Raw genomic sequence first — 13,674 nt, 5'->3', positions numbered from 1 at the left:
TGCATGCGTGGGTTTTCTCCGGGTACTCCGGTTTCCTCCCACATTCCAAAAACATGCTAGGTTAATTAGCGACTCCAAATTGTCCATAGGTATGAATGCGAGTGTGAATGGTTGTTTGTCTATATGTGCCCTGTGATTGGCTGGCCACCAGTCCAGGGTGTACCCCGCCTCTCGCCCGAAGACAGCTGGGATAGGCTCCAGCACCCCCCGCGACCCTCGTGAGGAAAAAGCGGTAGAAAATGAATGAATGAATAAACGAATGTTGTGCTTCCTTACCCGATTGGAAGTCTTTACACAAGACCTGCAGCTCAACTTGGACATGTGGTTCATGAATTATTCACCTCAGGAAGTACATTGCTGCAAGATAGGGATGCATATGCAAAAAAAAAACATATTATTATAAAATATGACTGAATATTTGTTTAAATATGTTAATGTAATCCGGGTTCAGGCACGGTGGCGACGTAACTGGGAACGACCGGGTCATGTGAAATGCTGGTGGTGTTGTTTTACTTGCAGGAACATGAGGCACACATCCATAATTTATTCCTCTTCCCTTACCAGGTGCTTTCATCTCAGAGTTGTATTACACGGACGGACCCTGTAGAATTTTATATTTTTTTTTTCCATTCATAATACCGAGAAGGAGTTCACGCTCGGTGAATCTGCCATGCACATACGAGCTTTTCCTCGGGGGCATCCTCTGTGCTACAACATGCAAATTAAGCTCTCACATGGGCCAAGTTGAGGTTTTGTAGTGAGTATTGGGATCCCGAGTGTTTGAGAAAGACACGTAAACACGACATTTGTGTGACTGGCAGCTGGAGAACCAAGACTCCATGCGCACGCTGCTCAAGCGGACCGAGGCGGAGTTGAACGTGCGTGTGGCCGACGCCCTCAGGAAGCAGGAGGATCCCTTGCAGAGACAGCGCCTCTTGGTGGAGGAGGAGAGGCTCAAGTACCTGAACGAGGAGGAGCTCATCATCCAGCAGCTGCAGTCAGTAACAAACACACACACACACACACAAAATGCTCATCTCAGAGTTATGATTTGTGGATTTATGACAAAGTTGAAACACTTTTACAAGTGAATAAGTCACACAAGATATAAGATAAAGCCGGAAGCGTAATTAAACCCGGCTTAGAGAGAGATTCTTATTAAGATGCGAGGTGCGAGAGACTAATTGAAGCTCCTGCAAAAGCAGGAGGAGAACCACCTTGAGATTTCACATCAGATTAGCGCTCTTTGAGGTAACTATTCACAAATTTAATGACAAATCTGGCCAGAAGCAGACATATGTGCCATTTTTGAGCTGGAGCCTATCCCAGCAGGTCAATCACAGGACACATATAGGCAACCATTCACACCCACGGACAAAGTCCGTTCTGTTGCTCCATTTTATTGGCCTGTGGTTTTAAAAACATTCATTCATTTTCTACCGCTTAGGGTCGCAAGGGTCGCTGGAGCCTATCCCAGCAGGTCAATCACAGGATACATATAGAAGTCCGCTCTATAGCTCCATTTTATTGCCCTGTGGTTTTAAAAACATTCATTCATTTTCTACTGCTTATCCTCACAAGGGTCGCTGGAGCCTATCCCAGCAGGTCAATCACAGGACACATATAGACAACCATTCACACCCACGGACAAAGTCCGCTCTGTTGCTCCATTTTTACTGCCCTGTAGTTTTAAAAACATTCATTCATTTTCGACCGCTTATCCTCACAAGGGTCGCTGGAGCCTATCCCAGGAGGTCAATCACAGGACACATATAGACAACCATTCACACCCACGGACAAAGTCCGTTCTGTTGCTCCATTTTATTGGCCTGTGGTTTTAAAAACATTCATTCATTTTCTACTGCTTATCCTCACAAGGGTCGCTGGAGCCCATCCCAGCAGGTCAATAACAGGATACATATAGAAGTCCGCTCTGTAGCTCCATTTTATTGGCCTGTGGTTTTAAAAACATTCATTCATTTTGTACCGCTTATTCTCACAAGGGACACAAGGGTGCTGGAGCCTATCCCAGCTGTCTTCAGACGAGAGGCGGGGTACACCCTGGACTGGTGGCCAGCCAATCACAGGGCACATATAGACAAACAACCATTCACACTCACATTCATACCTATGGACAATTTGGAGCCGCTAATTAACCTAGCATGTTTTTGGAATGTGGGAGGAAACCGGAGTACCCGGAGAAAACCCACGGGGAGAACATGCAAACTCCACACAGAGATGGCCAAAGGTGGAATTGAACCCGGGTCTCCTCGCTGTGAGGTCTGTGCGCTAACCACTCGACCGCCGTGCAGCCCGGTCACTGAAAAAATTTACTCCATCCATCCATTTTCGATGCCGCTTATCCTCACTAGGGTCGCGGGGTATGCTGGAGCCTATCCCAGCTGGTGCCCCTGAATAAGTCAACCCAAGTCCGAAGCAAATATTCAATTCCATGTTCCCAAACACTTTCCCAAACTTACTTTCCAAACTTATTATTCCCGCCCACGCCACTCCGCTTCACCCGCCCGGAACCTCAGACGTAGCGAGTTAATTGAAAAGAGCAGCAGAGTGAGTGCTCATCCTTCTGTGTGTTCCTCCTCAGCGACCTGGAGAAGTCGGTGGAGGAGATCCAGAAGGAGTCGTCCGTCAACCACAAGCTGGTGAGCGTTCAGGAGCTGGAGGAGAAGAGCGCCGTCCTCCGAAAGCTGGGAGAGACGCTCACCGAGCTCAAGAGTGAGTCAGCCAGCCAGCCAGCCAGCCTTGGCGTGACTAACCGTCCGCTGAGGCACCGCGCCGTCTTTTTGTCACCCACACGGCCGTCTGTCAAAGCGCTGAATCACTCTCAAGATGGCTTCATCAACTTGATTTCGTTTTCTTCTCCCGGGATCGATGCTCTTCCACAGATCAATTCCCAAGCCTGCAGAGCAAGATGAGGGTGGTGCTGAGGGTGGAAGTGGAAGCCGTGAAGTTCCTGAAGGAGGAGCCGCACAGGCTGGACGCCTTGTTGAAACGCTGCAAGACCATAACCGACACCCTCGCCGCCATGCGCAAGTAAGGAACTTCCTGATGGTCTGGAAGGCAACACTCTTTTCATGTCTCTACATGATTACTAATATTTCTAATATGTATTATTTCATATCTAATATATCTTTTTTCTTGGGTACTATGAGTGGACAGGTGTTATTTCATATCTAGAGGACTATAAGAAGGTTATAAATCATATTTAGAATGTCGCTTTTGTGAAAATATTAGTTTCATTAATAAGGAAGCCTACTTCACTAAAATTCACTTATCACAGTTGGGTCTGGAACCAATTAACTGTGATAAGTGAATTTGATAATGTTGCGATGCCAAAGAACTCCCTCGTTTATCACAGTTAATTGGTTCCAGACCCACCCATAAATCATATTTAGAATGTCACTTTTGTGAAAATATTAGTTTTCATTAATAAGGAAGCCTACTTCGCTGAAATTCACTTATCACAGTTAATTGATTCCAGATCCAACTGTGATAAGTAAACATTAAAATATTAGAGTATTAAAATAAACTAAAAATAATTAAATACAAATAAAAAATAATATTAAAATAAAAATAAACTAAAATATTAGTTTCATTAATAAGGACGCCTACTTTGCTGAAATTCACTTATCACAGTTAGTTGGTTCCAGACCCAACTGTGATAAGGAAATATTAGAATATTAAAATAAACTAAAAATAAACTAAAAAATAATTAAAATAAACTAAAAAATAATATTAAAATAAACTAAAATATTACTTTCATTAATAAGGAAGTCTATACTTTGCTGAAATTCACTTATCACAGTTAGTTGGTTCCAGACCCAACTGTGATAAGTAAATATTAAAATATTTGAATATTAAAATAAACTAAAAATAAACTAAAAATAATTCAAATAAAATAAAAAATAATATTAAAATAAACTAAAAATAAACTAAAATATTAGTTTCATTAATAAGGAAGCCTACTTTGCTAAAATTCACTTATCACAGTTGGGTCTGGAACCAACTAATTGTTATAAGTGAATTTACACTGTAAGTTAGTTGAATTCACTTATCACTGTGATAAGTGAATTTACACAGTACGTTGGTTAAATTCACTTATTACTGTGATAAGTGAATTTACACAGTAAGTTGGTTAAATTCACTTATCACTGTGATAAGTGAATTTACACAGTAAGTTGGTTAAATTCACTTATCACAGTTAGTTGGTTCCAGACGCAACTGTGATAAGTGAATTTCAGCGAAGTAGGCTTCCTTATTAATGAAACTAATATTTTCACAAAAGTGACATTCTAAATATGATTTATGGGTGGGTCTGGAACCAGTTAACTGTGATAAACGAGGGATTACTGTAATATGGACTTTCACTTCACTGTGTCTCCAATGCGCTTCCTGTTATGGTGATGAACCTGTGAATGACTCGCTTAAAGGCAGGCCAACGAGGGGGTGTGGAAGAAGCACGAGGACTTCTCCAATCCGTCAATCAAGCACAACGAGGACCTGAAAAAGTTCTCAGACTTTGACCTACCGGGCAGCCCACCGCTCAGCATCAACGACCTCGGGGGAGGGAACAGCCTGTCCAACTGGAGCCCCCACACCAGCCTCAGTCGGCGCCACGGGAACCCGGCCGGCCTTCACAAGGACAATCACCCGCCCGTACCTCACAAGGGCAAAGCCCTGGAGGAACTGGAGCGCCGCAGCGCCGCTGATAAGGCTTTGTCCGTCGAGGTTCGCCTGGTAGGAATCATCTTCACATTTGTCTTCTTCTCGAACCTTTCGCTTTTATCGGTGAGTGACTGCATGCGGGACTCGCCTCCCCAGGCGGCGGAGCGGGACTGGGAGGAGAAGCGGGCCAGTTTGACGCAGTACAGCGCTCAGGACATCAACCGATTGCTGGAGGAGACCCAAGCCGAGCTCATGAAGGCCATTCCCGACCTGGACTTTGCTGCTAAACAGATCAAGCCTTCTTCTAACACGCCGTCCTCCCAGAGCCCGCAGACACCTCAGAGTGGGGCAGCGACCCCCGAGCACCGTGTCAACAAGCCCCAGCTGAAGAAAGAAGGAGGAACCAAGCTTGGATCTGGTGAGAAACGAGATAATGTTGCTATGCTAAAACTGCAGGCCTGATTTTTGAGGCTCACAGCCATGACCAAGTAAGACCTCACGGGGTCCAATGTCCGATGGACATCTGTGCGGCACTTGGCGTCCATTTTTATATTGCAGATCACCGCCACCTACAGGACTGGAGTCTGCCAGAGGTCTGCGTTCTCCAGAACGTTATTGAAGTCTTGTGTTGTTCTCCTAGATGAGCTGACGATGCCTCGCTATCGCACAGAAAAACCCTCCAAGTCTCCTCCACCCCCGCCGCCCAGACGCAGCTTCCCATCTTCGCCAGGCCTGACCACCCGCAGCGGGGAGACCCTCATTCCCGGGAAGAGCGTCAAGGTAATGAAGACAACACCTCTCTTATTACATTTATAATGACGATGTAAGAATATGTGTCCTTAAATCTCCCTCAGAGATGATACCGCTTCCATGTTTTCACACACCACTGTGTATAAAAAAAAAGCAGGCTTCACTACACATCTTAAAATAAATATTTTCCAACTGTCAGTCAGCTACTTTATGTTTGATCATGTTGTTTTTCTTCACTGGATAGGCTTACCTAGCATGATGTTGCTGTAAGCTCTGAGTGTAATGTTAGCACTGTAGCGTCTCATACAGTAGCTACTATGCTAATGTGGCTAACTTCCTGCATGTGATATATATATATGGCATCTCTTATATTGAGCAAGTACAGAATTATACTGTAATGAAGCTACAAACACACAAAAGGTTGTATTCCCAGTAGAGTCTACTTTTAAACTCTACAATTTCCAGTACCAAGGACAGCACCCTTCCCATATGCTATTGTGGAACCCTTTTATTTAAAATTGGTGAAAATTATATATTATTATTATTTTTATTTTAATTATAAGAATAATAAAAAAGGGTTCTTATTATATAAAGGTTATTTATTATTATTTTTAATTATAAGAATAATTTTTAAAAATTATAATGTTATTATTATTATAATAATAACAAAATAATAATAATAATTATTATTATTATTATTATTTTTATTGTAATAATTATTATTTTGTTATTATAATAATAATAATAATATTGTTATCATTATTAATAATAAAATTGTTAATAATAAGATAGTTATTGTTATTGTTATTATTAATAATAATAATAATAACAGTAACAATAACATGATTATATATATATATATATAGTTATATAGTTATTATTGTTATTATTAATAATAATAATAGTAACAATATTTTTTTATTATAATTAATTATTAATAAATAATAATAATAATAATAAAATGATTATATTCATCTTGCTTACAGAAGTCTGATTCTGAAGAAGCAGAGAGCCAGAAGCCTCACATGAAACTGAGGAGGACGGTGTCAGAAAACCCTCGTCCCGCGTCCACACCCCCCACGTTGTCCGGGGACAAGGCGGACGGGGAGCAGGAGCGAACTTCCGTCCAGTTGGAGGTAAGAATGCATAGATCCTCTGATGTTCCTCGCCATCACGAGCACATATTTGTGGCGGCGTCTTTGAAACAATCTGCCCCAGGTTTAATATTCAGTGCTCGGACCTTTTTTTTTTTTTTTTAATATGACAGGAAGTGAGTAGTTGAGCCAAGATGGAGGCTGTAAAACTGGCATGGGAATTAGAGCTTGGTACCACAGTCGGGTGGTAAAATATTAAATAGTTTGCAGTTTATGTGATTAAAAGTCCTTTCCTGGTTTGTAGGGCAGACTTTTGCGTTCGGTTCCACGCATCATGTTGACTGACTGTTTGCCAGCTTCAGCGTCGCCCCCCGAGGATCCTGTCAGAGATTTGTTCCATTATCCTATAAAAACCAGACCCGTAGCGCTCAGCGCCGTGAGGGATTCACCTGCTCAGCAAGAGTTAAGGATGACGGAGGAGAAACAGGAAGTGACTCTGCTCCTCACAGAGTCGGAAATCAGGGCGCTTTCTCCTTTGGAAGCTCAGGAGCTCAACGGCGCCATGGGGGTCATTTTGCCGACTCGGACAATCTCAGCACATGTAAAACTCTCAGACGTCCACTTGAACGAGCGGCCTCAGCTGCTGCTCTTCAGGGAGGAGACAACGCTGAAGGATGCTTACAAGATCCTACTTTACCTTCTTGAGTCGGCTCATCCTCAGCCTCAACCCAGAAGATCCTCCTTCGCTCGCCCGAGCAAGCAGAGCTCCCTCTTGATGGCTCTGAGGAGTGGGATAGAAACGGGGGAAGTGGTTCTCAAACTCCAACCGAACCTGAAGGCTTCACCGGACACTCCTTCCTTGGAGACATCTGACTCTGCATCCGAAAAGACTCCATCAGGACAAAATGTCTGCCACAGCACCTACAAGAGACTAGACAGCTTGGAGGAGACTATTCGGGAACTGGAGAACACCTTAATAGAGATCAGCGGAGGTTCCTGTGCTGAGGAACTCTACTCCACGATCCCACCTTCACCCGCCAGCAGGAAGCCGCCGGTCCCGCCCAAGCCGACATCCAGCCAGGTTCATTTCTCACGACTCGCCTCCCATTCTTTCTTCATTTCTTCTCTGAGGGCCCCCCCCCCCGGTGAGCTTTCTGATGTCTGCTCCCCCTCATTGGCACATGGAAAAAAAGGGGGCGGGACAGACACCAGACATGTCTGCGCTGTGATTGGTTGTTTGCTTTCTGCCTGTACATCTTCACATTTCCACACTTTTTACCGACAATAAAAAAAGCCGTGTATTTTTTTTTATTGTCTTTTCTTACGCTTTCTCTTTGTCACAACTCTTGGCATCTCTCTTTTGACTCTTCTTCACACTTGTTAAAATGTTAAAATATATATTTTTTATATTTTCATATAGTAGTAAACCTGCCAATAAGTACACATTTTTTGTATTTTGTACGCATTTTGACTATTACGAGAATAAAGTTGTACATTTACAAGAAAAAATTTTACTTTATGGCGGCACGGCGGTCGAGTAGTTAGCGTGCAGACCTCACAGCTAGGAGACCAGGGTTCAATTCCACCCTCGGTTATCTCTGTGTGGAGTTTGCATGTTCTCCCTGTGCATCCGGGTACTCTGGTTTCCTCCCACATTCCAAAAACATGCTAGGTTAATTAGCGACTCCAAATTGTCCATAGGTATGAATGTGAGTGTGAATGGTTGTTTGTCTATATGTGCCCTGTGATTGGCTGGCCACCAGTCCGGGGTGTACCCCGCCTCTTGCCCCCGAAGACAGCTGGGATAGGCTCCAGCACCCCTGCAACCCTCGTGAGGATAAGCGGTAGAAAATGAATTACTATTTAAGCATTATTAGAGCCCTCTAGACATGAAATAACACCCCTATATTGACTTTTAAACTCTTATTACCCAAATTTGTAAATAAAAGGAAATAAAACCTTTTAGGGGCTGAACAACGGTGTCCGAGTGGTTAGCACATAGGCTTCAGAAATATGAGACCCGAGTTCAATTCCACTCTCGGTTATCTCTGTGTGGAGTTTGCATGTTCTCCCCCGTGCATGCGTGGGTTTTCTCCGGGTACTCCGGTTTCCTCCCACATTCCAAAAACATGCTAGGTTAATTAGCGACTCCAAATTGTCCATAGGTATGAATGTGAGTGTGAATGGTTGTTTGCTATATGTGCCCCCTCCACATTATAAGCAAGGCTGAAGCACAACTTTCTCAAAATTTCTGAGTTTATTCTTGTAAATGTACAACTTTTTTGCCATAAATTCACAATTTTATTAGATTTATTTTATTTTATTGACCCTAATACACCGTTATAGAAATGGCTTCCATGCATAATAAACCCAACAAATGTTGAGCAAAAAAAACTCCATCTTTTGCATGGAATGATGAATCATAACAGCTCATATTCAGTAAAAGGACATAAATGAGCAACATGTAGTGTCATGTGACACTTTGGCTGCAACCCTCTTCTGGCCCGCTGTCAGTGTCGAGTGTAGCATCAGACTTTCAGGCCTCTTTGACGGCGCGGCGGGCATCGTTCCCGCTAGTCTGGGGGCCAAGGATCACAAAGCCTTGTTTCGTCATCGCCGCGCTCGTCGTTGCATCACACCTACATGATGACTTGCCAGTGCACAAATGTTATTTCTCGTTGTGTCGAGAAGCAAAAAGTTCATCTCGTATTATTATTAGCGTGCGCTGTCAGGTCAGCGTCGGCGTCTGCAGGCTTTGATGGAGCTGCAAGCGACATGAGCGTTGACGTGATGAGAGACGGTGTAACTCGGCAGGAAGCATCATTAAAAACACCAGCGTCTTAATCCGCCGCAGCAGCCAAGTTTGATACATCTCCTTGTTCTCCTCTTTGTCGTCTTTTACGCTCGTAAAAGTCTGTGAGCTTCCATCAGCTCCCAACTCACTCATTGTGAGTCTCAGGAGAGATGCAGCCACGCTGAAGACCAATTATTTAAGCCTTCCTTGAGCTCACGCTCTTATTCTCTTTTCTTTCACAAGGGAGGAAACGGCCTCGCCCCCGGCAAGGTCCCGCCCCCCACCGCCACCAAACTGAAGCAGCTACAGCACAACAGCACGGATAAATACAAGAGCGGTAAGAGGGAAGACTTCCTGAAGAGCCAAGGGCAGCAGCAGCAGCAGCAGGTAGGCTTCATCACAAGGGGGTGGGGGGGGGGGTGCATGGTGCTGTGGTGACCCCACCTGCATGCTACTTCCTTTCTCCACTTTCTAACCATATCTACTTTTATCCGGAAAGCCCAAATTTGGCTTTTTGTAACAGTGCACGGTGTTCAAGTGGTTAGCGCACAAGCCTCACAGCTAGGAGACCCGAGTTCGATTCCACTCTCGGGCATCTCTGTGTGGACTTTGCATGTTCTCTGGGGTTTTCTTTCCCGGTTTCCTCCCACATTCCAAAAACATGCTAGGTTAATTAGCGACTCCAAATTGTCCATAGGTATGAATGTGAGTGTGAATGGTTGTTTGTCTATATGTGCCCTGTGATTGGCTGGCTGGCAACCAGTCCAGGGTGTACCCGGCCTCTCACCGGAAGACAGCTGGGATAGGCTCCAGCACCCTCATGAGAATGAGCGGTAGAAAATGAATGAATATTTAAGCATTAGAGCCCTCTAGACATGAAATAACACCCCTATATTGACTTTTAAACTCTTATTACCCAAATTTGTAAATAAAAGGAAATAAAGCCTTTAAGGGGCTGCACGGTGTACGATTGGTTAGCACACAGGCTTCACAAATAGGAGACCCGAGTTCAATTCCAGTCGCCAATTAACCTAGCATGTTTTTGGAATGTGGGAGGAAACCGTAGTACTCGGAGAAAACCCACACATGCACGGGGAGAACATGCAAACTCCACACAGAAATGCCCCGAGGGTGGAATCGAACTCGGGTCTCCTATTTGTGAAGATTGTGTGCTAACCACTCGAACACCGTGCAGCCCCTAAAAGGTTTTATTTCCTTTTATTTACAAATTTGGGTAATAAGAGTTTAAAAATCAATATAGGGGTGTTATTTCATGTCTAGAGGGCTCTAATAATGCTTAAATATTCATTCATTTTCTATAGCTCATCCTCACAAGGGTTGCCGGGGTGCTGGAGGTTGTTGCAATGTAAATATACTGTACATACTTCATTGACGGGGTAATGTTTAGTCACATGGTTACCATCCTGAGTTTTTTTTTTTTTTTTGACATGCGGTATGTGGACAATTAGCTCAAAGTGTGCGTATGATTTATTTCTCACAAAATGAAAGCATCGCCGTGTGAGTTGGTGTCACGCGGAAATAAAAAGGGATTAATTTTTGCTTTCATGAGACAAGTACAGGAATCCACTGGAATTGCGGTTAAGGCGGAAGCGGGCGCATAAAGGAGAGGAAATGTGTCTTAATGGCAGAGAGAGAGAGAGCGCTCGCTTTACCTTTTCCCTTTTCATCATGATCACAGACTGAACAGACAAGACTGGGATTTGCAACCAATCCCGTCCTGATGCCTTCTGCCTTTTTTTTTTTAATTCGAAATATGCCTCGACATTTAAATCTGCGATGTGAATTTTGAATTTTGCTCTACTTTTTTTTTTTTAATGAGACTCACTATCTTAATTCTTCATTAATAGTAAAGGCAGAAATCTTATGGCTTTGACTTGACACGCTCCACTAGTTCTATTTCCTTCCTGCCAGGAGCCTTATGCATTCTTATGAGTGTCTTGAACGCACCATGCAACACATTTATTACTGGAGGACAACACCGACATACTGGAATACTGGTTTTAGCCCTTTTGGGACTCTTGAGGATCCTCAAAAAAACTCATCACTTCCACTCCTATGTTTGTTGACATGATGGTGGAGGAAGATACTCCACTTCCTGTTGTCCTCATGGACACTATACTATACTACACTATACTACACTATACTACGTACTGTACGGTACAAGCAGCTTACCGTGGATGAGGCTGCACCCGGCTACACCTGTTTGTCCAATCATGCAGAACTAATCCCTCTAATCCTTCCACTTTGCACACACTCGGATAACATTCCCATGCAGCGGCACAAAAAAGTTTTCTCTGTCCGAGTCTCAATTTAACTTTACGGCTGGGAAAATAGCTGACTTCCACCAAGGATTAAATATTTGTGTTTACATTTTGGATGATGAAACTCTGCATCTTTGTTGACTATGAGGATGTATGTATACATACACTAGGCGACATCCTCACTGGGGTTGTGGGGGTATGCCGGAGCCTATCCCAGCTGACCTTGGGACTCACTTTCATAAGTCAAGTCAAGGCACATATAGACAAACAACCATTCACACTCACATTCATACCTATGGGGATTTAATATTGGCTTTTTTGTTTTTAATATATACAGTCGAGTGGTTAGCACGCAGACCTCACAGCTAGGAGACCCGAGTTCAATCCCACCCGTGTGGAGTTTGCATGTTCTCCCCGTGTATGTGTGGGTTTTTTTTTTTCCGGGTACTCCGGTTTCCTCACACATTCCAAAAACATGCTAGGTTAATTAGCGACTCCAAATTGTCCATAGGTATGAATGTGAGTGTGAATGGTTGTTTGTCTATATGTGCCCTGTGATTGGCTGGCCACCAGTCCAGGGTGTTCCCCGCCTCTCGCCGGAAGACAGCTGGGATAGGCTCCAGCACCACTGCGACCCTTGTGAGGATAAGCGGTAGAAAATGAATGAATTATACGTATATTTTTTAGGACAAGTGGTTAGCGAGCAGGCCACACAACTAGGAGACCCGGGTTCGATTCCACCCTCGGCCATCTCTGCGTGGAGTTTGCATGTTTTCCCCGTGCATGCGTGGGTTTTTTTTCCGGGTACTCCGGTTTCCTCCCACATTCCAAAAACATGCTAGGTTAATTAGCGTCTCCAAATTGTCCATAGGTATGAATGTGAGTGTGAATGGTTGTTTGTCTATATGTGCCCTGTGATTGGCTGGCCACCAGTCCAGGGTGTACCCCTGCCTCTCGCCCGAAGACAGCTGGGATAGGCTCCAGCACCCCCAACCCGCAACCCTTGTGAGGATAAGCGGTAGAAAATGAATGAATGAATGAATTATATATTTTTTTAGGACAAGTGGTTAGCGCGCAGGCCACACAACTAGGAGACTCGTGTTCGATTCCACCCTCGGCCATCTCTGTGTGGAGTTTGCATGTTCTCCCCGTGTATGTGTGGGTTTTTTTTTTTTTCGGGTACTCCGGTTTCCTCCCACATTCCAAAAATTAATTAGTTAATTAGCGACTCCAAATTGTCCATAGTTATGAATGTGAGTGTGAATGGTTGTTTGTCTATATGTGCCCTGTGATTGGCTGGCCACCAGTCCAGGGTGTACCCCGCATCTCGCCCGAAGACAGCTGGGATAGGCTCCAGCACCCCGGCAACCCTTGTGAGGATAAACGGTATAAAACAAATTAATTAATGATTTTGTTTTCATAGATCAGGGAATATTTTAAATTTTGGTTATTATGATTGCATGATGTCTCGCTCCAATTCATCCTAGTATTCCCTCCCATACTAAAATATGTAAACAATGTGGACAGGAAGTGAAAAGGAGAATAAAAGCATCCTTGGTCCCTTCCCAGCATTAGGCTTGTGAATGTGAATGTTTAGAAGCAGTGCCATCTAGCGACTGATCCCCGCATTACATGTGAATACAGTGCCGTGTTTGTGACGTGTAGTTTTCCATTCAGATTATTTTGCATTTTTAATGAGGTGACGTCATTAAAAGACCAGTCAAAATAAGACGTGTCTTCATGTGTCGATGGGCTGGAGGCTCGTCGCACATGCTTGTGTTCCGCCCGGAATAATGTGTCCTCTGTTTGTTTTGTCTCTCCCTCCTTCCTCCTCACCCCCTATGTCCTCATGTCTCTCCTGACTGCGGCGTGACCTCACCCACCTCCTCAACCCACACGGGTCTGCACGCCGCCCCCTCACCCGGCAGTGAGCGACGCATCCTTACCTTTGACCTTTTGTGTATGTGTCCACAAGCATGCGTGGCTACAAGGGGACCACACCCAACCTTCAACTTGTTAGGACTTTTCCTCGTAACCCCCCCCCTCCCTCTTTACACGGCCCCCTTCCACC

General features: G+C 44.2%; 2 protein-coding genes across 13 annotated transcripts in view; both read left to right on the top strand.

The window, feature by feature from the left end:
- The window catches only part of LOC131102953 (SRC kinase signaling inhibitor 1-like), a 104,165-nt gene that overhangs the window by 86,301 nt on the left and 4,190 nt on the right, over positions 1–13,674 (top strand). For 10 of the 12 annotated variants that reach the window (XM_058048676.1, XM_058048672.1, XM_058048679.1 and 7 more), the window contains 8 exons: positions 822–997; positions 2,603–2,733; positions 2,904–3,051; positions 4,449–4,755; positions 4,840–5,101; positions 5,324–5,463; positions 6,420–6,569; positions 9,565–9,708. In XM_058048676.1, coding sequence (XP_057904659.1) covers positions 822–997; positions 2,603–2,733; positions 2,904–3,051; positions 4,449–4,755; positions 4,840–5,101; positions 5,324–5,463; positions 6,420–6,569; positions 9,565–9,708 — 1,458 coding nt within the window. Of the gene's footprint in view, positions 1–821; positions 998–2,602; positions 2,734–2,903; positions 3,052–4,448; positions 4,756–4,839; positions 5,102–5,323; positions 5,464–6,419; positions 6,570–9,564; positions 9,709–13,531 lie in introns of all 12 variants that reach the window. The other 2 variants (XM_058048680.1, XM_058048681.1) reach the window with 2 other exon arrangements.
- On the top strand, positions 6,591–7,895 carry LOC131102958 (uncharacterized). The gene has a single exon (XM_058048688.1). It carries the CDS (start codon positions 6,862–6,864, stop codon positions 7,813–7,815), a length of 954 nt encoding a protein of 317 aa, XP_057904671.1. The 5' UTR covers positions 6,591–6,861; the 3' UTR covers positions 7,816–7,895.

This window comes from Doryrhamphus excisus, chromosome 15 (genome assembly GCF_030265055.1).
Source record: "Doryrhamphus excisus isolate RoL2022-K1 chromosome 15, RoL_Dexc_1.0, whole genome shotgun sequence".
Lineage (NCBI taxonomy): Eukaryota > Metazoa > Chordata > Actinopteri > Syngnathiformes > Syngnathidae > Doryrhamphus > Doryrhamphus excisus.
The sequence above is the reverse complement of the archived record's forward strand: the minus strand, read 5'-3'. Positions and strand labels throughout refer to the sequence as shown.